This window comes from Pelobates fuscus, chromosome 3 (genome assembly GCF_036172605.1).
Source record: "Pelobates fuscus isolate aPelFus1 chromosome 3, aPelFus1.pri, whole genome shotgun sequence".
In the NCBI taxonomy this organism is placed as follows: domain Eukaryota; kingdom Metazoa; phylum Chordata; class Amphibia; order Anura; family Pelobatidae; genus Pelobates; species Pelobates fuscus.
The window spans coordinates 398,052,704-398,070,525 of record NC_086319.1 but is presented as its reverse complement, the minus strand read 5'-3'; the positions used below and the strand labels follow the sequence as shown (position 1 = coordinate 398,070,525).

At 34.4% G+C, this 17,822-nt stretch overlaps 1 protein-coding gene across 1 annotated transcript; it reads left to right on the top strand.

The window, feature by feature from the left end:
• The first annotated feature begins 3,393 nt into the window (after positions 1–3,393).
• LOC134601901 (extracellular calcium-sensing receptor-like) lies at positions 3,394–14,935 on the top strand. Its single transcript, XM_063446406.1, has 5 exons — positions 3,394–3,690; positions 5,022–5,852; positions 6,034–6,255; positions 10,702–10,825; positions 14,022–14,935. The coding sequence occupies exons 1-5, from the start codon at positions 3,394–3,396 to the stop codon at positions 14,933–14,935; spliced, it is 2,388 nt and encodes a 795-aa protein (XP_063302476.1).
• Positions 14,936–17,822: the final 2,887 nt, after the last annotated feature.

Genomic DNA, 17,822 nt, shown 5'->3' with positions numbered 1-17,822 from the left:
AAACTGGAGATACATTGGGGAGATATACATTTATCAGTGTATATTTCTTCATTTATTTTACAAACCATTATCATGTAGCGACGCATAGGATCTAAAATGTGATGAATGAGTTTGAAATTTATTGATTTTGCCACTATGATAGCAACCCCTCTTTGTTTTTTTTTTCCTTATTAGAAGTATGTATTATAGTGGGAAAATCGTTGTTGTTTTTTTATCATTGATTCTTCAGTGTGTCTCCTGTATAAAAGCAAGATCCACATAATGTTTCTTTAAAAATATATGGACAGTCGATCTCTTATGTTGAGAGTTTGAACCCTGTGCGTTCACAGATATTATTTTAACAATTTTTTTGTTTATTTTTTTCTCCCTTCCTCGGCAGTTTAATACTTAACATCAGTTTAGTTTTTTTTGACAATCTGTTTTTATTGAGGTATCACATATATGTATTAAAACAAGTTCACATATGGCAAAATATAGGGAAAGTACTGTGAGAACAATAATTAGAGTTCGGGCAGCATATTGATAATCAGTTTAGTTTTATCCTTAAGTAACATTAAAAAAAAATACAAACATATATATACATTTAAAAACCAAAGACAAGTTACATGCACTCTCTCCTAAATCCCTATGTATATTTAAACAAATGGAGGTTATTTAGTTACTCCAAAGGCCATTGGAGGGAATTCCCGCCTGCCACGTCAAGGCAAACCCCGTAGGTGGGTCCTGCACTGACCTGTTACCTTGCTTCCTTGAGCTTTTGGCAAAGATATCTCTAATGAGAGGGGTATTTTTTATAAACAGCCCTTAATATTTATTAATCCTTAATAGGGAACACATGGGATGAGCGGCAACATTGTAACATAGCTGTGTGATACAAAAAGTGAACAAAAATACAGAAAAAAAAAACAGGTCCTGCGCTCAAATTCCCATTTCTCCTGGGCGGCAGCAACGACCATAGTACACATCAGTCACAGATGTACAACCTTCAGTGCTTATCATTTATAAACAAGTTGTCAATGCCTTTCCAATTAGAGATAGGCAAAAAAGAGTCATACGTTTTTGGGGGGAAGAGGTGGGTAGAGAGCAAGACAGAAAGAGAGAGAGGGGGAAGAGAGAAGAAAAAAAATACATGTATGTAAGTGTTCCGAAATATGTTTATGAATAAAATTGGAATGAGGGTGTAACCCTAGTGTAAATCTACAGTGTAATGTGTATTTAGTGTAATAACAGAAATGATAAAGTGAAAATATGTCAATTAGTATGTGAAGAAAAAAATGTTGATAAATATGGATGGTGATAATGAGTAGTGCAGCCTAAAATAGTGTCTAATGAAAAATAATGTAATAGAATAGTGAGATAGTGTTAAAATAAGTGAACCTGTGTGTAAGAAAGTAAATTAAGTGTTTGTACAATAATACATTGAATTATAATTTAAAAAAAAACTTTTCTCCTCTCTCTCTCTCCTTCCCTCCCCTCCCTTCCTCCCCTTTCTCCAACTCCTTGTTTTACCATATATAAATATAAATGTATATCATTGGCATTATTCCATTCATTTATCTTGTTTCTGCTTTGTTATTTTTTCTTCTTAAACTAATATATTTTATATACTTTATATATTTCTCAATTTTATACAAATGTCTCTATCTTTGACATATGTAAGGTGGAAACAAAAATATAATATACCAGATCAACCCTTGGTTTGGAGACAAAATAAATTAGTAATAAACACAATTATATATGTCTGTTTCTAATTACTTATTTTTTTTATTTATTAATTTTACTTCTTCTTATTCTTGGTTATTGTGTTTCTTAGAATCTTCTAGTTTTTTTTTTTTTTTTAGTTTTTTAAGTTCAAGTTTAGTTGATCTATTTTTTATGCATGTATTCCTTTAACGTTTCCGCCTTGTCAAATTCTAGGATGGAGTCCTTCCCAAAAATTCTCAATTTATTAGGGTATCCCCATCTATATTTAAGATGAACATTTTTGAGAACTAATAGAAATGTCTTTAAGTATTTTCTCCACATTCTTGTTCCTGTTGATAGGTCTTGGAATAGTTGGATATCTTTATAAGTTTCCTCCATATCATTGACATTTTTGAACAATTTTAAGATGTTTTCTTTGAAATTAAAAGAATTTAACTATTATGTCTCCAGGGATATTTGAATCAAGATTTTTTGGTTTGTTTAGTCGACGGAATCTTTCCAAAATAATATCATTTTCTTGAATTGTTGCTCCAAATGTTTTAAAAATGTTTACAAAATTAATTTTGAGATTGTCCTGGGTAATGGGTAATGGATTCTGGAATGTTTCTTATTTTCAAATTTCCTCTTCTAGATCTGTCTTCCAAATCATTTATTCTGCTTTGTAGTTTTTGAGTCTTAATAACTATATCTCCCATTTCTTCTTTTATAGTTTCTTGTTCAGTTTTGAGTTTTTCTATTGTAGTTTAATTTATAGTGATTTTTTTCTTTTATAATTTGGATCTCTTGCTTTAGTTTATTTGAATTATTTTCAATTTCTAATTTGATCAGTCGTAATTGATTGTCTAGACATTTTTGAAGGAAATCTTGAATAATATGGTTTTTGCCTTTAGTGTGTGGTAACATATTTAAATGTTCTTCTACTGAGGAATTGATGATTTCATTAGATGCTTTATTTAGTTGTTCTTTAGATGACTGTGGGGTAAAGAAACCAGACATCTTTTTTTCTGGATTTTTTTCATGTTGTGTAGTTTTTTCTTTTTTAGGATTTTTTTTTTTTTGTAGCCAGACTTTATTGCAATAAAGCAAAACATGTATCAGAAAAAATAAAAAGGGATTTGTATAAACAAAACAATAAGGTATAAAATCTCATTTCTTAATATCTTTTTTTTTTCCTATTCTCTTTTAAGTAATGTCTTCGGAGCACCTTAATAAAGGTGTATTTTGTTTGTTTTGTTTTTCTGGAGGAGGTTAATCATGAGTTTTTAAGCTAATCTCAACATTAATTAGCTGAGTTGGTTTGAAAGGAAAAAAAGAGGTTAATTACCCAAATTTTCCATTTATAACTAGCTTTCTTGAAGGATAATTGGGGGGGAAATTAGGAAAATAATTAAATTAACTGGTTTGGGTGAGAAAGGAATTCTTCGCAAAAAATAACAGACATAGGCATGGTTCCATAAATAATCATTCTTTTCTGTATAAAAGTTTTTTTTTTTTAAATTGACTATATATTTTGTATGAGACTATTTAATATATGCTACACTGTATACTAATATTATGCTATGCAAGAGTTGTGGATGTTTGAGTGCAGAACTAATTTCTGTAATTTTAAATAAAGTATATGTCACTTTTTTAACACAAAGTCTCAATTGTCCAAACCTCACTAATGTTATTTTTAATCATTTTATTTTCATGAGGTTCCACTTTGAGAGTTTTCAGCAACTCCAAGCCTTGCGATTCACTGTGGATGAGATCAATGGAAATTCAAATATTCTTCCTAATATCACTTTAGGATTTCAAGCATATGATTCATGTGCTGTTCTTCCACAAGACTTAAAAGGTGCTTTGCAAATGCTTACGGGTCATGGCAGAGCTGTTCCAAATTATCGTTGTCTTAGTGATGCTCCTCTCAGTTCCATAATTGGATCTGCTATATCTACGCATTCAATCCTTCTTGCTTATCTTCTAGGTCTCTACAATTTCCCACAGGTACAATATGCAATACATTTTTAATATATTATCGTCTATAGACATGAAACAAGAAGTATGGCAAATATGACATATTTCAAATATTTAATTTAAAAATGTGTGTATTTATATATATATATATATATATATATATATAGATATTAGTTTAAATATAAAATCAGTATACATTGCACTTGTAATTGTAATGTCTTCATTTCTTATTTGTTATTTTTTATTTATTTAAATTTACTCTTTCATTATAAAAATGATTTGTAAAAAGAAAATTTTGACACGATTCTATTCATGTGTTGTAAAAATTGTTGTGTAACTCTATTTTCATTCCGATTTTCAATATATGAAAATAGCAATATTTAGTATGGATGTACAACTCTGCAGAAAATAATTTTATATATATATATATATATATATATATATATATATATATATATATATATATATATATATATATATATATATATATATATACATTATTGGTAATGGACAGTCAAAGTAAAAAAAACAAATCGCAGAGTTTAGAATAGCAATAGCAAATAGACAAAGAATAACCATATTACCCAGCCTTAGAGTGGCCTGATTTCATGTAAAATAGAGAAAAGCATAGACAATACTTGAGCCTATGTCAAGGTAACAGAGAGACAGTGAAAATGAAAACTAGCCAAATTTAGGTACACGGTAATAGTCAAATGGACAAACTAGACAGGCAAAGGTTAAAGACAAACTCAGAGTCAGTAACAAAGCCAAGGTCAATGATTTAAGGAACACACTAAAGGGTACTGGGAATAGAAACCACAATATGACACTGTAGATGGGTCCAGAAAAATGTAAATACTTTTAAGTGGATTTTGATTGGTCCATGTCATGCCTGCAACCTCAAAACATGCGTGAATGGTGGCGCCGGAATGAGGTGGTAACAATTGGAGCTGGAAGCGATGTTGGGCTACTATTATTCCTTTAAGAATGTGCTCTGTACACTAGCAATGTGCTCTGTATATGAACAGCGTTCACACCTATAACCTTCGGGCTATGCGACCAATCAAAACAGTCTGAGCAACTGGGTAAGTAATGCTACAGAGAGGATATTATATGTGCCTTTTTGGAGAGTAATAAAACTGCCCATTTTCTCTCTTGTATGAAAAAACACATCTTAGCGTATTGCCTGATGTTTTTCTAGGTTATTACAGGTCACAGGTCTCTTGTATATGTGAAAGGTTGAATAGTTTGTAGTTCGCTACATTTAAAGAGATAAATACAGCACTCTACAAAACAAGTAATGTCTTACTGGATCCCATTGGGTGAATTCTTAAATATATATGATTTTACTTTCTTAACAGATTAGCCATTTTTCAACTAGCGCCCTTCTTAGTGACCACAGAAAGTTTCCATCCTTCTTTAGGACTGTTCCCAGTGACAATTTCCAATCTGAAGGACTTGCACATCTGGTGCTACATTTTGGATGGACTTGGGTTGGATTAGTAGCTGCTGACAATGATTATGGTCAACAGGGAATTCAGCTTGTCCAACAGGAGATAGTCAATGCTGGCGCATGTGTGGCCTTCATTGAGAACATTCTAACAGGACATCCAGACCGCAATGCCCCACACATAGTCAAGGTAATGAAGGCATCCACAGCTAATGCTATTGTAATTTATGCAACTGAAATTGATATTGTTCCTATTTTCAATGAGATGGAAAAACAGAATATCACAGGAAAGATACTTATTGCCAGTGAAGGTTGGTCTACATCCACTCTTTTTTCGTTGGGAACATTTTCCACTATCCTTTCTGGCACCATAGGCGTAGCCCTGCAAAGTGGAACTATACCTGGGCTAAAAGAATTCCTCAACAAAGTCCATCCTTCTCAGTCTTTAGGAGATGACTGGGTAAAACTATTCTGGGAGCTGACATTCAATTGCAAATTCAAGGCTGATCAAAACCAAACTGGGTATTTGGATATTTCAACAAACAGGTGTACAGGATTGGAAGATCTAGAAACTTTACAGAATGTCTACAATGATGTTTCTAGTTTAAGAACCACTTACAGTGTCTACACTGCAGTGCAAGTTGTGGCCAATGCTTTGGAAGATATGAAAAACTGCATGCAAAGAGAAGGTCCTTTTTCTCAAGACTCATGTGCCAATATTTGGAATTTCTCACCATGGCAGGTAATATTTGATTTCATCATGTAGAAACTAAAGTTAATTGTAATATCATCCAAGGATCAAATAGTATATTTTGCTAAGAGTACTCAAACACACTTACATTTTGTTATTTTCTTTTTATCTTGAGACAACTTCTTCATGTGATGCAACACATACTCACTTCTTCAGCTTTCTTGCTGTACAGCTCCTGTACTATATGAAAAAGGTGAGGTTTATGCTGAACAATGGAAGGGAAATCTACTTTGACAATAATGGAGACCCACCTGCCGTCTATGACATTGTGAATTGGCAGCTTTGCCCTAATGGTGCCATGAAATATACCAAAGTGGGAAGCTATGACATGGCCCTAGCTCAAGTCTTCACTGTCAACACAAGTGCCATACTGTGGACATCTAAAGAGCAGCAGGTGTGAGCACAATTACATTCATTATGTAAAATTGTAAAACATTGGTGGTATATTTATGCAGCGATCAGTATTTTACAACCTGCAATTCATATCACATTTATATAGAATTAAAAGGCCCACCATGTGCATGTGTTCATCACTGTATAATATCCACTTGGTAAAAGAAAATTACCGTAGGCAATGAAATCCTAAAGGAAACAGAATTCATGTTTTTCTTATTTGAAGGTATGGAGCAAATTTACTGCTGTAACCGGGGACATTTGATTTTTTTAACAAACTCTCCAATAAAGAGTTTTATTTTTTGCTTTGGATAAAAATTAGTCCGCATTATGAATTCTGATTTTGTTTTCCATTGAATTCCACGTTGATTGACAGCATTCTTGCTCTTGCATCTGGGGATATTGATACAGACATCCTCAGGCTTTGACATGGTTTTGAATATTGTATGATTATAGTCTGAATATACTTGTTATCAGAGTCCATACAGATGTTCAAACAGCAACTAGCTGCATACTTGCAAAAACAGAATATTCAAGGATATAATCTTTCAATGTATTGTAATAGCTGCTCGATCCAAGGATAAATCTGACTGCCATTCTGGAGTCAAGAAATATTTTTTTTCCTAGCTTGTTGCAAAATTGGAAGTGCTTCAAACTGTTTTTTTTTTGCCTTCTTTTCGATCAATAGCAAAAAACAAATGTGAGGAAGGCAGAACTTGATGGACGCAAGTCTCTTTTCAGCTATGTAACTATGTAACTATGTAACATGTATATTTTGCGTTTTTAATTTTCCTTATTTTGTGAATACGCTTCCTTAAGATCGTTTTCTTTTAACTGGCATATTATTAAAGTATCTAGATTTATATAAGATAAATCTGTTTATTCAAGGATTCAGTATAATGAATATTGTAGGCGTGTTTATTGATTTGATTAGATCAGTTTATAGATGTGTACCCTATAGGTTTGCCTGCAGTTATGAATAAAGTATTTACTTCTCAAATTGGGTTGAGTAGTTCTCACTTATTGTGCTGTGCTCTTGCATATCTGTTTATCTAGGTTCTATTTCTAAACTTACTCATTAAGTGGGCTATTGTCATAGCCTCCAATTTATCAATTTCCACAAACCTCTACATCCATTAACTTATTTGAATGTCCACCTGCTTGGTATTATTAACCCCTATATCACCAACCTCAGTGTGGGAGAATGCAACATATAAACGTTTTATAAAAAAATCCCATGTAAGCATGCCACACTTTGAAGACTTTATACCAACATCATGGTCATGAGAAGATTAGGATCTTCATAGAGAAAAGAAAATGTGGAACTGCACTCATAACCTTCAGCTAGGGTATCCCTGGGTGCTAACCGGATCAGTCCCAGTACCAGGAGACCAAAATATGTAATTGAAATGTAAAAAGTAATCCAGGCACTCCAGAGTATCCAAATAAAGGCAATTTATTCAACCCACGATCCAATAAACAACGTTTCGACCCAAAGGTCTTTGTCAAGTTAGGATCTTGTCTTGAGTTGCGTGAATGGACTCAATAAACTTTATGTTCAGTTTCTGGGACAATTTTCTTTACAAACTGACCACAATTCACATTGTCTGAGTTACATATTTAAAGAGCCCTTGACTTAATATTGTTGGATTGATTGACATATTTTTTATTTTTTAAATGATGTATTTTAAAATATATTTATATTTTAAAAATGAAAGTATTTGAAAATTGTAGCCAAAAATATTAAATTAAGGCCATAGGCTGAAAAAAAGTCTGGCATCTATCAAGTTCAGGGTTCTCATATGTGCTTTTGCTGCTGATCCAAAAGTTTCTGTTTGAAGTGCTTTTCAACTTTGCAACAAACAATGAAAAAATACTTCTCTACTCCAGAATGACAGTGAGACCTCTCCTTAGATGTAGATGCTGTTACTCCAAGTATTAAATATTATTATTATGTTTTTGCAATAATTCATCCAGTCACTGTTCTCAGTCAGGCACAGAACTCCATAGCATTATTGTTCTTACCGTAAAGAACCTTTTAATTTGCCTTAGACTAAACCTGTTTTCTTCCATTCTAAAATGGTGACCTCATTCTCAGTCTAGTCCTATTAATTGATTTCCAGACAATGGTTTATATTGGTCCCCGCTGAGGCACCATTTTTCTCCACTAAACAGATTTCAATTTAGTAGCTTTTATTCATAAATAAAACATTTCATTCCCCTTATTATGTTTGTAGCCCTCATATGCACTTTTTCTAATGACATAATTTAATTATTGAGAACAAGAGCTGAAAATGCACCGTGTATTCAAAGTTTGCTCTTACCATTGATATATAAAGAGTCAAAATTATTTTTTATTCATGACAATACCTTGCTGGCCTTAGCAGCTACTGGCAGCTACTGGCAGACATTGTTGTCTAGTTTGATGTATATATGTTTTCCCAAAGTCTTCTCATGTGTTGTTTTCCCTATAAAAAAAACAACAAACACACATAAAACATTCTTCAAACATGACTTGATAAAGTCCTAACTCTGTGATGAAAGGCAGCTACTGTGTCAGTATTTAATAAAACAAATTGTTTAAACTTTAAACATTTGGGTTTTTTGTTTGTTTGTTTTTTGGATTATCTGCTGTTTGCTGGAGGTCTGTAGACACCTTCTGGAAAATTGTCAGTTAGTTAGGAGATATTTTGTGTATTCTTTACCCAGAAGTTGATAATTTTGTATTTCAGGGTGAGAGCAAACTCAGAGTTTGACTAGCAGATTTTGTCACATTCCTGTTGGATTTGATCAAAATATGTTAGCCTCTGTTTCCTACACCACTTGCCTCTCCAGAGTACACTTATATTGTGTTGTACATGAAAGCAAAGGTAGCCGCAACTGTTGACAAAGATATTATTACTGTTCATTGTGCATCAAGGCTTTTTTCCCTGGTCAGTCGCCCTTCTTATTTTTACTATAATGAGATAACATCATTTTTCAGAACAAAATCAGTCCATCCTGTCCCATTTTAGAACTGAAAACCATGAACAGATGCAGGTACCTCCATCTAATACAGTTTTCACCATCTTCCACCCACTACAATATTGAATGTTGACAGAGGCACGCGTTTCAGTTGCATGCAAGATTTGCTGTTTTAGAATCTCTGTTTCAGCCCCTTAAATTGACAGATTATTGTTAACAATTCAGTTGTTGACACATTCCCCGAATTCACTTTTTTTATTCTATCTCCACGATTGTAACATATAAGAAAGAGTTGTTTCTTTGCAGTGTCAGTAATTTTCCTGCAATCTGCCGACATACAAAATTCATTTTTGAAGAAATCAGACCTTGCAAAATTGTAAAACTTGTCTGACGGTAATTTAGAAAAAGAATTGTAAATATGGATAATTACAGAAGGAGATTTATTTAGTGTGAGATAGATAAGGCGCTGTTTAACTAATCACAGCAGGTGCCTTTAAGACATTGTTTTCGATTTTTTTTTTTAACAAAAGATAATATAACATCATAAATATGATAGTTATGATAGTCTCGATAATAAAAGCCTGCTGAATAAAGAGAACATTGAATTAACACTTTTTTTTTCCTAAGGAAAGACTGTTTTAAAACTGATACAATTGAACTTTTATGCATGGATAAAGAAAGGTTTGTGAAGTTTGAGATCTTTGTGCAAGTTTTAAATAGATGGACTTTTTTTTTTTTTTTTTTTTACATAAATTCTTAAATGTACTAACAATTGTGTACTGCCTCTGTCCATTTCTTGTTGTGGTGCTTTTTTAAGCATTATCATAAACCAACGTCTTACAAGTATTTGTGCAGATGTTAAAGGGACACAGTAGGTACCCAGACCACTTCAGCGCATTGAAGTGATCTGGGTGCCATATCCCATGTCCCTAAACCCTACAGTGAAATCATGGCAGTTTCTAAGAAACTGCAATAATTACCTCTGAGGGTTAACTCCACCTCTAGTGACTGTCTACTAGTTGGCCACTAGAGGAACTTCCTGGATTGAAACAGACCTTTGGTCTGGTATTTGATGCTTGACATCCTCATGCTCTGCATGAGGACTTGCAGCATCAGATTTTTCACTATTGCAAAAGCATTGAATAATGTTTTCCAATGGGGAAATCCTAATGCGAGCGCAGCCAGTGCCGTACATTCACATTAGGTCTCCCCCACCGGCTGACATCTGCAGGGGAGAGGCGTGGGCGGAGCTTGATCCAGCACGAAGGACATCGGCGCTGAATTCAGGTAAGTGACTGAAGGAGGTTAACCCCTTCAGCGCCGTGGGAGGGGGGCACGAGGGAGGGGGGCACTGTAGGATTCTATAGAATCCCTTTAAACATGGCACAATTAGACTTTATTTTTAACAGACCCTTTATCAGTATATGCCAATTTGTTATCCTAAACATTATTTGGAAAGTAATTAACCCTGAATTTCTCTCAGGTCCCAGTGTCAGCCTGCAGTCAGAGCTGTCCACCTGGCTTCCATAAGATTTCTCGAAAAGGAGAACCTATCTGCTGCTTCCAGTGTGTCCCTTGTCCGCAAGGGGAGATCTCAAATCATACAGGCAGGTTAATCCAATTACTTTTCAAAATGTATCTTAGGATTTATGGAGCCTGAGTAAAGTGGATACTCATTCAATTCACTACCATCAATGTGCATAAAACATTTGGGATGCATTTTGTGACAGAGAGACATTGAATTAAATAAAGTAAAAGCAATAAATTATCACAATAAATGTCATCAGTAAAGCAGCCTTCACCAGAACATCATTGAAAAATCTGAATTCTTTTTTGCAGTGACAGATGGTAAAATGTGTTGTTTGTATAAAGAGAAATGGGGGGTAGGGCAGCCTGACACGTTTCACACATAAGGGCTTTGTTGAAGACTGTGATAGGGTTATTCACTAAAGTGAGAATTCAATGTAAATTCAATGTGAATTTTAAATTTAAGGTCAGAATAGCTGTACTATATATATTCTCGAAGCTAGTGTAAAGTAATTTACCATTTTCCTCTGCATGACTTAAATTTAATAAACTTTCCAAATGATTCAGTACTGTTAGAAAAATATTCCCAATTATTTATCTACACATACTCCCATCGAATTAATAGTGGCTTCCGTAGATAAATTATTTTTAAAGAAATAAGAAATTGTGTGTTTTCAAGGCGCTTTCAGGTAATAATTGAATAGAATGATAGCAGCTACCACACAAATAGGGACTCTCTACCCTATAGATTAGTACAAAAAAGATGAAGTGCACACTCAGTATTGGAAATTAATAATAAAAACCACCACTGGTGTGCATGTGGAGCGCTTACAAATTTGTTGACTCACCCATATGGGTTAACATACATATGTATGGAAAACGTGGGTGAGTCAACAAATTTGTAAGCGCTCCACATGCACACCAGTGGTGGTTTTTATTATTCATTTCCAATACTGAGTGTGCACTTCATCAAATTATTTTTCAAGTTTTTTTTAATAATATGGAATCAATTGGAAAGCTTATTAAACTTAGGATAAGCTTTCCAAATTATTTAATACTTTTGGCTAAAAAATGTACAATATTAAATATTATGAAAAATGTTAAAATGTTGTAGTATTTTGGTATTTTTTTATATATTGGTATTTTTTTCTGTATGATTTTTTTATATTTTAATAAAAAATGTAATAAAAATAATTTTTAAAGTTTATCTTAAGGTATTTATCATAGAGAATAAACAAAAAAAGAAAAAAATGCCATTCTACCTGTGTATGATTTACTGAGAAGATTATAGGCTTAAAAAGTAACTTTTAATAAATAAATCTAAAATAAAAATATATTAAAGAAAAATCATATGAACAACAGGAGTGGGTGGAGACTATACAGTGAGTAAAACTCACTTCTATTACTTGGGAATACACCGATGTTATATTGTAGCAAAACAGTATTGCTTCAGCATTAGTGTTATTATGTATACACTTTTACAGCTTGTATAAGTAGTCACAGAGTTTTACTCGCTGTATAGTCTCCACCCACTCCTGTTGTTCATATGATTTTTCTTTTCTATAATTTTATTTTAGATTTATTTATTAAAAGTTACTTTTTAAGCCTATAATCTTCTCAGTAAATCATACACAGGTAGAATGGCATTTTTTTCTTTTTTTGTTTATTCTCTATGATATTCACCATTTAGGGGTTACCCACCTTTTTTGTGCCCTCTACCTTGTGATATCTAAATTTTGGCCCTAGGTTAATTCTTTTCATTTTCTTCGTATAATTATCTTAAGGTATTACACCATTTAGAAAGTTTATTTCACAATTCAAAATCGAGGTCTTTGTTTGTTCTGTGTTGCTAAAAAGCACTTTTCTGCATTTTGTTATATGGTAACAGAACAAAAGCACCTTAGAAGCAGCATCCATTATGGACTGTAGTGCTGTAGTGAAGCAGTTTCTGGGGAGACCAATTAGGAGAGAACTAGAGTAATCAATCCGAAAAATGACAAGGGTATTAACAAGAAAGGGGCAAATGTGTGCAATGTTTTTAAGGGGAGATTGGCAGGATTTAGTAACAGATTGGAAGTGAGGCGTATAGGTGAGGCCAAAATAAAAGATAACACCAACACAGCAAACTTACAATGACAGGCTAATGCAACTTGCAGGTAGCGTGAAAGAGGAGAATTAGCTTTATGAGGAGGAAAGATAAGAATTTCAGCTATAGTGTGATTGAGTCTTACACAGCAGGAGAACATCCAATCAAAGATGGACGAAAGGCAACAGGTGATGAATTCTAGGACAGCGGGGGAGCAAACAGGGGAGGAGAGATATATCTGAGTGTCACAAGTGTACAAGTGGTAGTGGCAGATGATCAAAATAATTATAAAGTTTGCCAAGAGAAGCAGTGTAAAAAGAAAACAAAAGGGTACCTAGTACTGAGTCTTAAGGGGATCTAATTGAGACAGGGTGAGGAGAGGAGGTGTTATTAGAAATGGAGACACTGAATGAATTTTGAAAGATAGTATGAGAACCACAAAAGTACAGTGTAACAGAGACTAATGGAGGGAAGATGTGCATTAAGGATTGCACAAGACAAGGGGAGAGAGATCGGATAAGTTAAGATGGAATAGAATCAAGTGGACAATTAGTTGGGCGAGTGGAAAGGAGTAACACAGTCACCTGCTATTTAGTAGCTGGAGAGAAGGCCTGGAGGGCTGTAAAGGCATGGTTCAAGTGTGGTTAGGAGAGACAGGAGTGGAGGGGGGGGGGTGGTTAATTATTTCCTTAACCTAATAATATGGTCACTAAAACAGCTTGCAAGGCTACAAGCTGAAAAGTTGGTTTTAAGGGGTAGCCATGCATTGATAGTATCAAAGAGACCACTGGGATTTTAGAAACATGTACTTATGAAAGAGGAACAGTATGATTGTTTATCAAGAGTGAGAGCTGTTCTGTATGAGCAGAAAATTAATTTGTGATGGAGAAAATCTGACAAGGTGTGAGAATTCCTCCAGCAGTGTTCAGCTGAAAAAGATCTGTAGGTAGCGTGTTGACTTAGTGTGCTCACTAAGAGAGTTGCATTGCTGTAAGTTTTATACATTTTTAATAAGCAGTCTGGTAAGGTCTGTCCAGAGTCTGTCTTCAGTTATTTCCAGCTGTACAGTAATGTTACCAGTGTTACCCACCCCTTTCAACTAACATTTACTCCTTAAATTATCATGTACAGTGTAAATTTGATTAATGCATGTAATGCACACATAGTCATTATGTTTTATTATCTTTCAGACTCTATCAATTGCATAAAGTGTCCATGGGATATGTGGCCAAATTCAGAAAAATCCAAATGTCTTCCAAAGCCCATAGAATATCTCTCCTATGAAGAGCCGTTGGGAATATTACTGGCTTCAACTATCTCCTTATCCTCTTTGGTTCCAGCTGCTATGTTGATGCTTTTAGTAAAGTTTAAATTAACCCCTATAGTAAAAGCCAGCAACTATTCTCTAAGTTGTCTCCTTCTGATATCACTGTCCTTCTGCTTCCTCTGCTCTTTGGCTTTTATTGGATATCCAGAATTCATGAAATGTTTGTTACGTCAAGTTTCATTTGGGATGGTGTTTGCCCTCTGCATCTCATGCATTTTAGCTAAAACAATCATGGTGGTGTCTGCATTCATGGCCACTAAACCAGGCAGCCACCTTAAGAAGTGGACGAGTCCTCGGGTATCCAATGTAATAATTTCTGGAAGCTCATTTATACAGTTTATTTTGTGCATATCTTGGTTGTCTCTCAGCCCCCCTTTTCCAGAACAGAACATTGAAATGCAGGCCACCCATATTATTGCACAATGTAATGAAGGCTCAATAACTGCCTTCTGGTGCATGCTAGGTTACCTTGGTCTACTGGCCACCACCAGTTTCATTGTTGCCTTCCTGGCTAGGACACTCCCTGACAGCTTCAATGAAGCCAAGTTCATCACGTTCAGCATGCTGGCCTTCCTCAGTGTCTGGGTGTCCTATATCCCAGCTTCTCTCAGTGCTAAAGGAAAGTACATGGTAGCCATGGAAATATTTGCCATCCTGTCTTCAAGCTGGGCCCTGGTTATATGTATGTTTTTCCCTAAATGTTTCATTATATTATTCCGACCTGATATGAACTCCAGAGAGCATCTCACAAATAAATCTGTGAGTCAAACGGGATAGATTTGGTAAATATGAAAAACAATTAGCGCTCAATCTAATTGTTGCACTCATGGTCTGCTTATAAAAGACTTTGTACATTTATACATACTTTGTCACAGTGTACTAGCTATATTAATTACTACTATTCTGTATTTATTGTATCAAATTAAAAATATTCTTGCAGCAAAGATAAGACTGATGTTGGTTGTGCAGTATTTTAAAAGTAGCACACTCAGTAGTTTTATGTACTGAATTTTAACATTTAAGCACATCTGAAGAAATCCTGTAATAATCTCACAAATTATGTTGCAACAGTACAATATAGGAAGTAATTAAAAGGCAATTCTATATGTGTTCCATAGTCTGCCTAAGCTTATGATCAGGTACAATAAACTCTTCCCCCTCCCCTTCCTCTGGTAATATGATAATCTTGTAATTTTTTAATATCTATTTTTCAATTCAGTACACTCAGATCCCAAGTGGCCTTTGGAGGTGCAATACAGCTACATTCAAATTATTATTTACTAACTGCTGTAACCTTGGTGTTACTAAAGTGTTTCATCGGAGCACACTTATTCTGTAGGAAACCATAGAAACCGGAAAAAAACTTCTGCTATTCGCTAACTAGAATTTCACAGTCTTAATGGCGCAAACAGTACCCCTAGTGAGACCATGTTTAAGGTCTTACTAGTTGGGCAATGTTGGTATAATCAATAATTTAAATAACTGAGAGAAAGTAATATGTCTATGTGCTGAGTATGTAATTTACATGCTCAACATTTAATAAAAGAGAAACTTGCAAAGGTAAATCCTGCACTCAAACTCCCACTTCTACCCCTCTCTGTCTTATTATAGACTTTACCCTTAAGCTTAAAGCAAGGTGAATTGATTGTGTACGACTCACATAAAAGGTTTTGCCTTGATGTGACATATGAGGTTACACTTGAATGGCCATTGGAGTGATACTTAAAAAAATTCTAGTTAGTTAAAGGTGTATAGGGATTTGCGATAGTGCGCAAGTACGTTTTTTTCTTTATTTTTTATTGTATGTAATAAAAGACTTCTAATAAAACATACATATTAAATAGTGCTGCTATGGCAATTTAAAAGAACATTATTAATTTACTGAACATATAAAAAAAAAAAAATTTAAAAGCTTATCTCCATCCAACTGACTTTTTGCTGCAGTTAACATCTGCTGCAGTCAACTACATATTTTGTCACACAAAAGTGCCTTCCAGGGGGGCTTCATGTTATAAATATTGCACATCTGATGGGGAGAAACGATAATACCAATATAAAATAAAAATGGTAAATCCGATCCATTATCTACATCTGGCACCATTTAAAATCACTCTCCCTCTTCCTAATAGGGTGTCCCATCTGACAATCAGACAATTCAGCTGGTGGGTTTTCCTTTAATGACATTGCGTATTCCCTTTGTTGATATACACATTCCTGCTGTAACATACACCCAACATGTTATCAACAAAGGGATCGAACATAATATGTGACTTGTGATCAATAAATCCCGGCTGATTAATAGACGAAATTGTGTTAGTTAGAAAAGTGTTTCCCTAAAGCAGACTCTGAGAAGCAGCTATCAAACATTATTCGGATTTCCTGACCCTGGAATTCATGTGCAGTGGAATTATTAGACAACAAGAAGACTCCTAATACAACACAAGGGAGTGGGGTCCCTTCCAACTTCCCCACCTGTGCCTGTGGTGAGCCTCCTATATTGGCTCCATCTTTGTGAGTACCATACCATTAGAATCACATATCTGTCTATTTTAGACCAAACTATATTGCACTAGGCTTTGGCCATGTCATTTTGTCTTTTGCAGCAATATTATACCTGAAAACCAACTATACTCCGCCTATTTCCTTATGTATGTATATATCTATCTATTGCAAATATTACTACCGAAGGATCTATCTGTTTTCTCATAATTGGCTTGATTCTCGAGTGAGCAGTTAAATTGACCATGCAATTACTTTCTAAGTTTGATAAAGCCATGCCGTATGGTGTAGATCCCACTGGTATCATACTTATGGTAAATTATCTTCCTTTTAAAATCTCTCTACGGACCACGTACAGGAACATCCAATTGGGAATCATCTTTATAAAAAGGACTTGTTTGACAACACACTGTGAAGAGAGAGAATCAGATACAGTCACTAAGGTATACAATTCCTGTCACTGCCACCTCCATAATCTTCTGTTACTAAGTATGTTGTGATTGACCAATCATGTAACTTTATGAATCGCCATTCTAATAATAATAATCCTTTACATCAACCATTCAGGCACTGAATATTTTGTTAATCAAAATGACCATTCTTTAACTAACTATCCAGTCCTTGATCATTCTTTTACTGACCATTAACCCCTTAAGGACACATGACATGTGTGACATGTCATGATTCCCTTTTATTACAGAAGTTTGGTCCTTAAGGGGTTAAGTCACTGACTATCTGATTCCTGTGTTACTGCCCATTTTGTTTGATCATTATTCTGAAACTGTGACACGTTTCAAACAGCTTTAATGGATCCACAACATTTCGACCTGTACCCAGGTCTTTATCAAGCTTGATAAAGACCTGGGTACAGGTGATTTTTTTTCTTTGAGGTATATTCTATGGGGTATCCTGACCCATACTCAGTTAGCACCCTGTGAATATGTGATTGAGTGCGAACCTTTTCTCTATTTTTGATTATTCTGATACTGACTTTTGTGTGATGTACTATTCTTTTACGAACCTTTGTTTCACTCAGTATTCTGACTATTCTGTTGTTGTTCATTCAGTCACTGATCAAGCTTGATAATTCGATCACAGCCCATTCTGCGTATTCAATTGCTGGCCTTTCTATGGCTAAACATTCTGTGACTAACCACTCAATTAA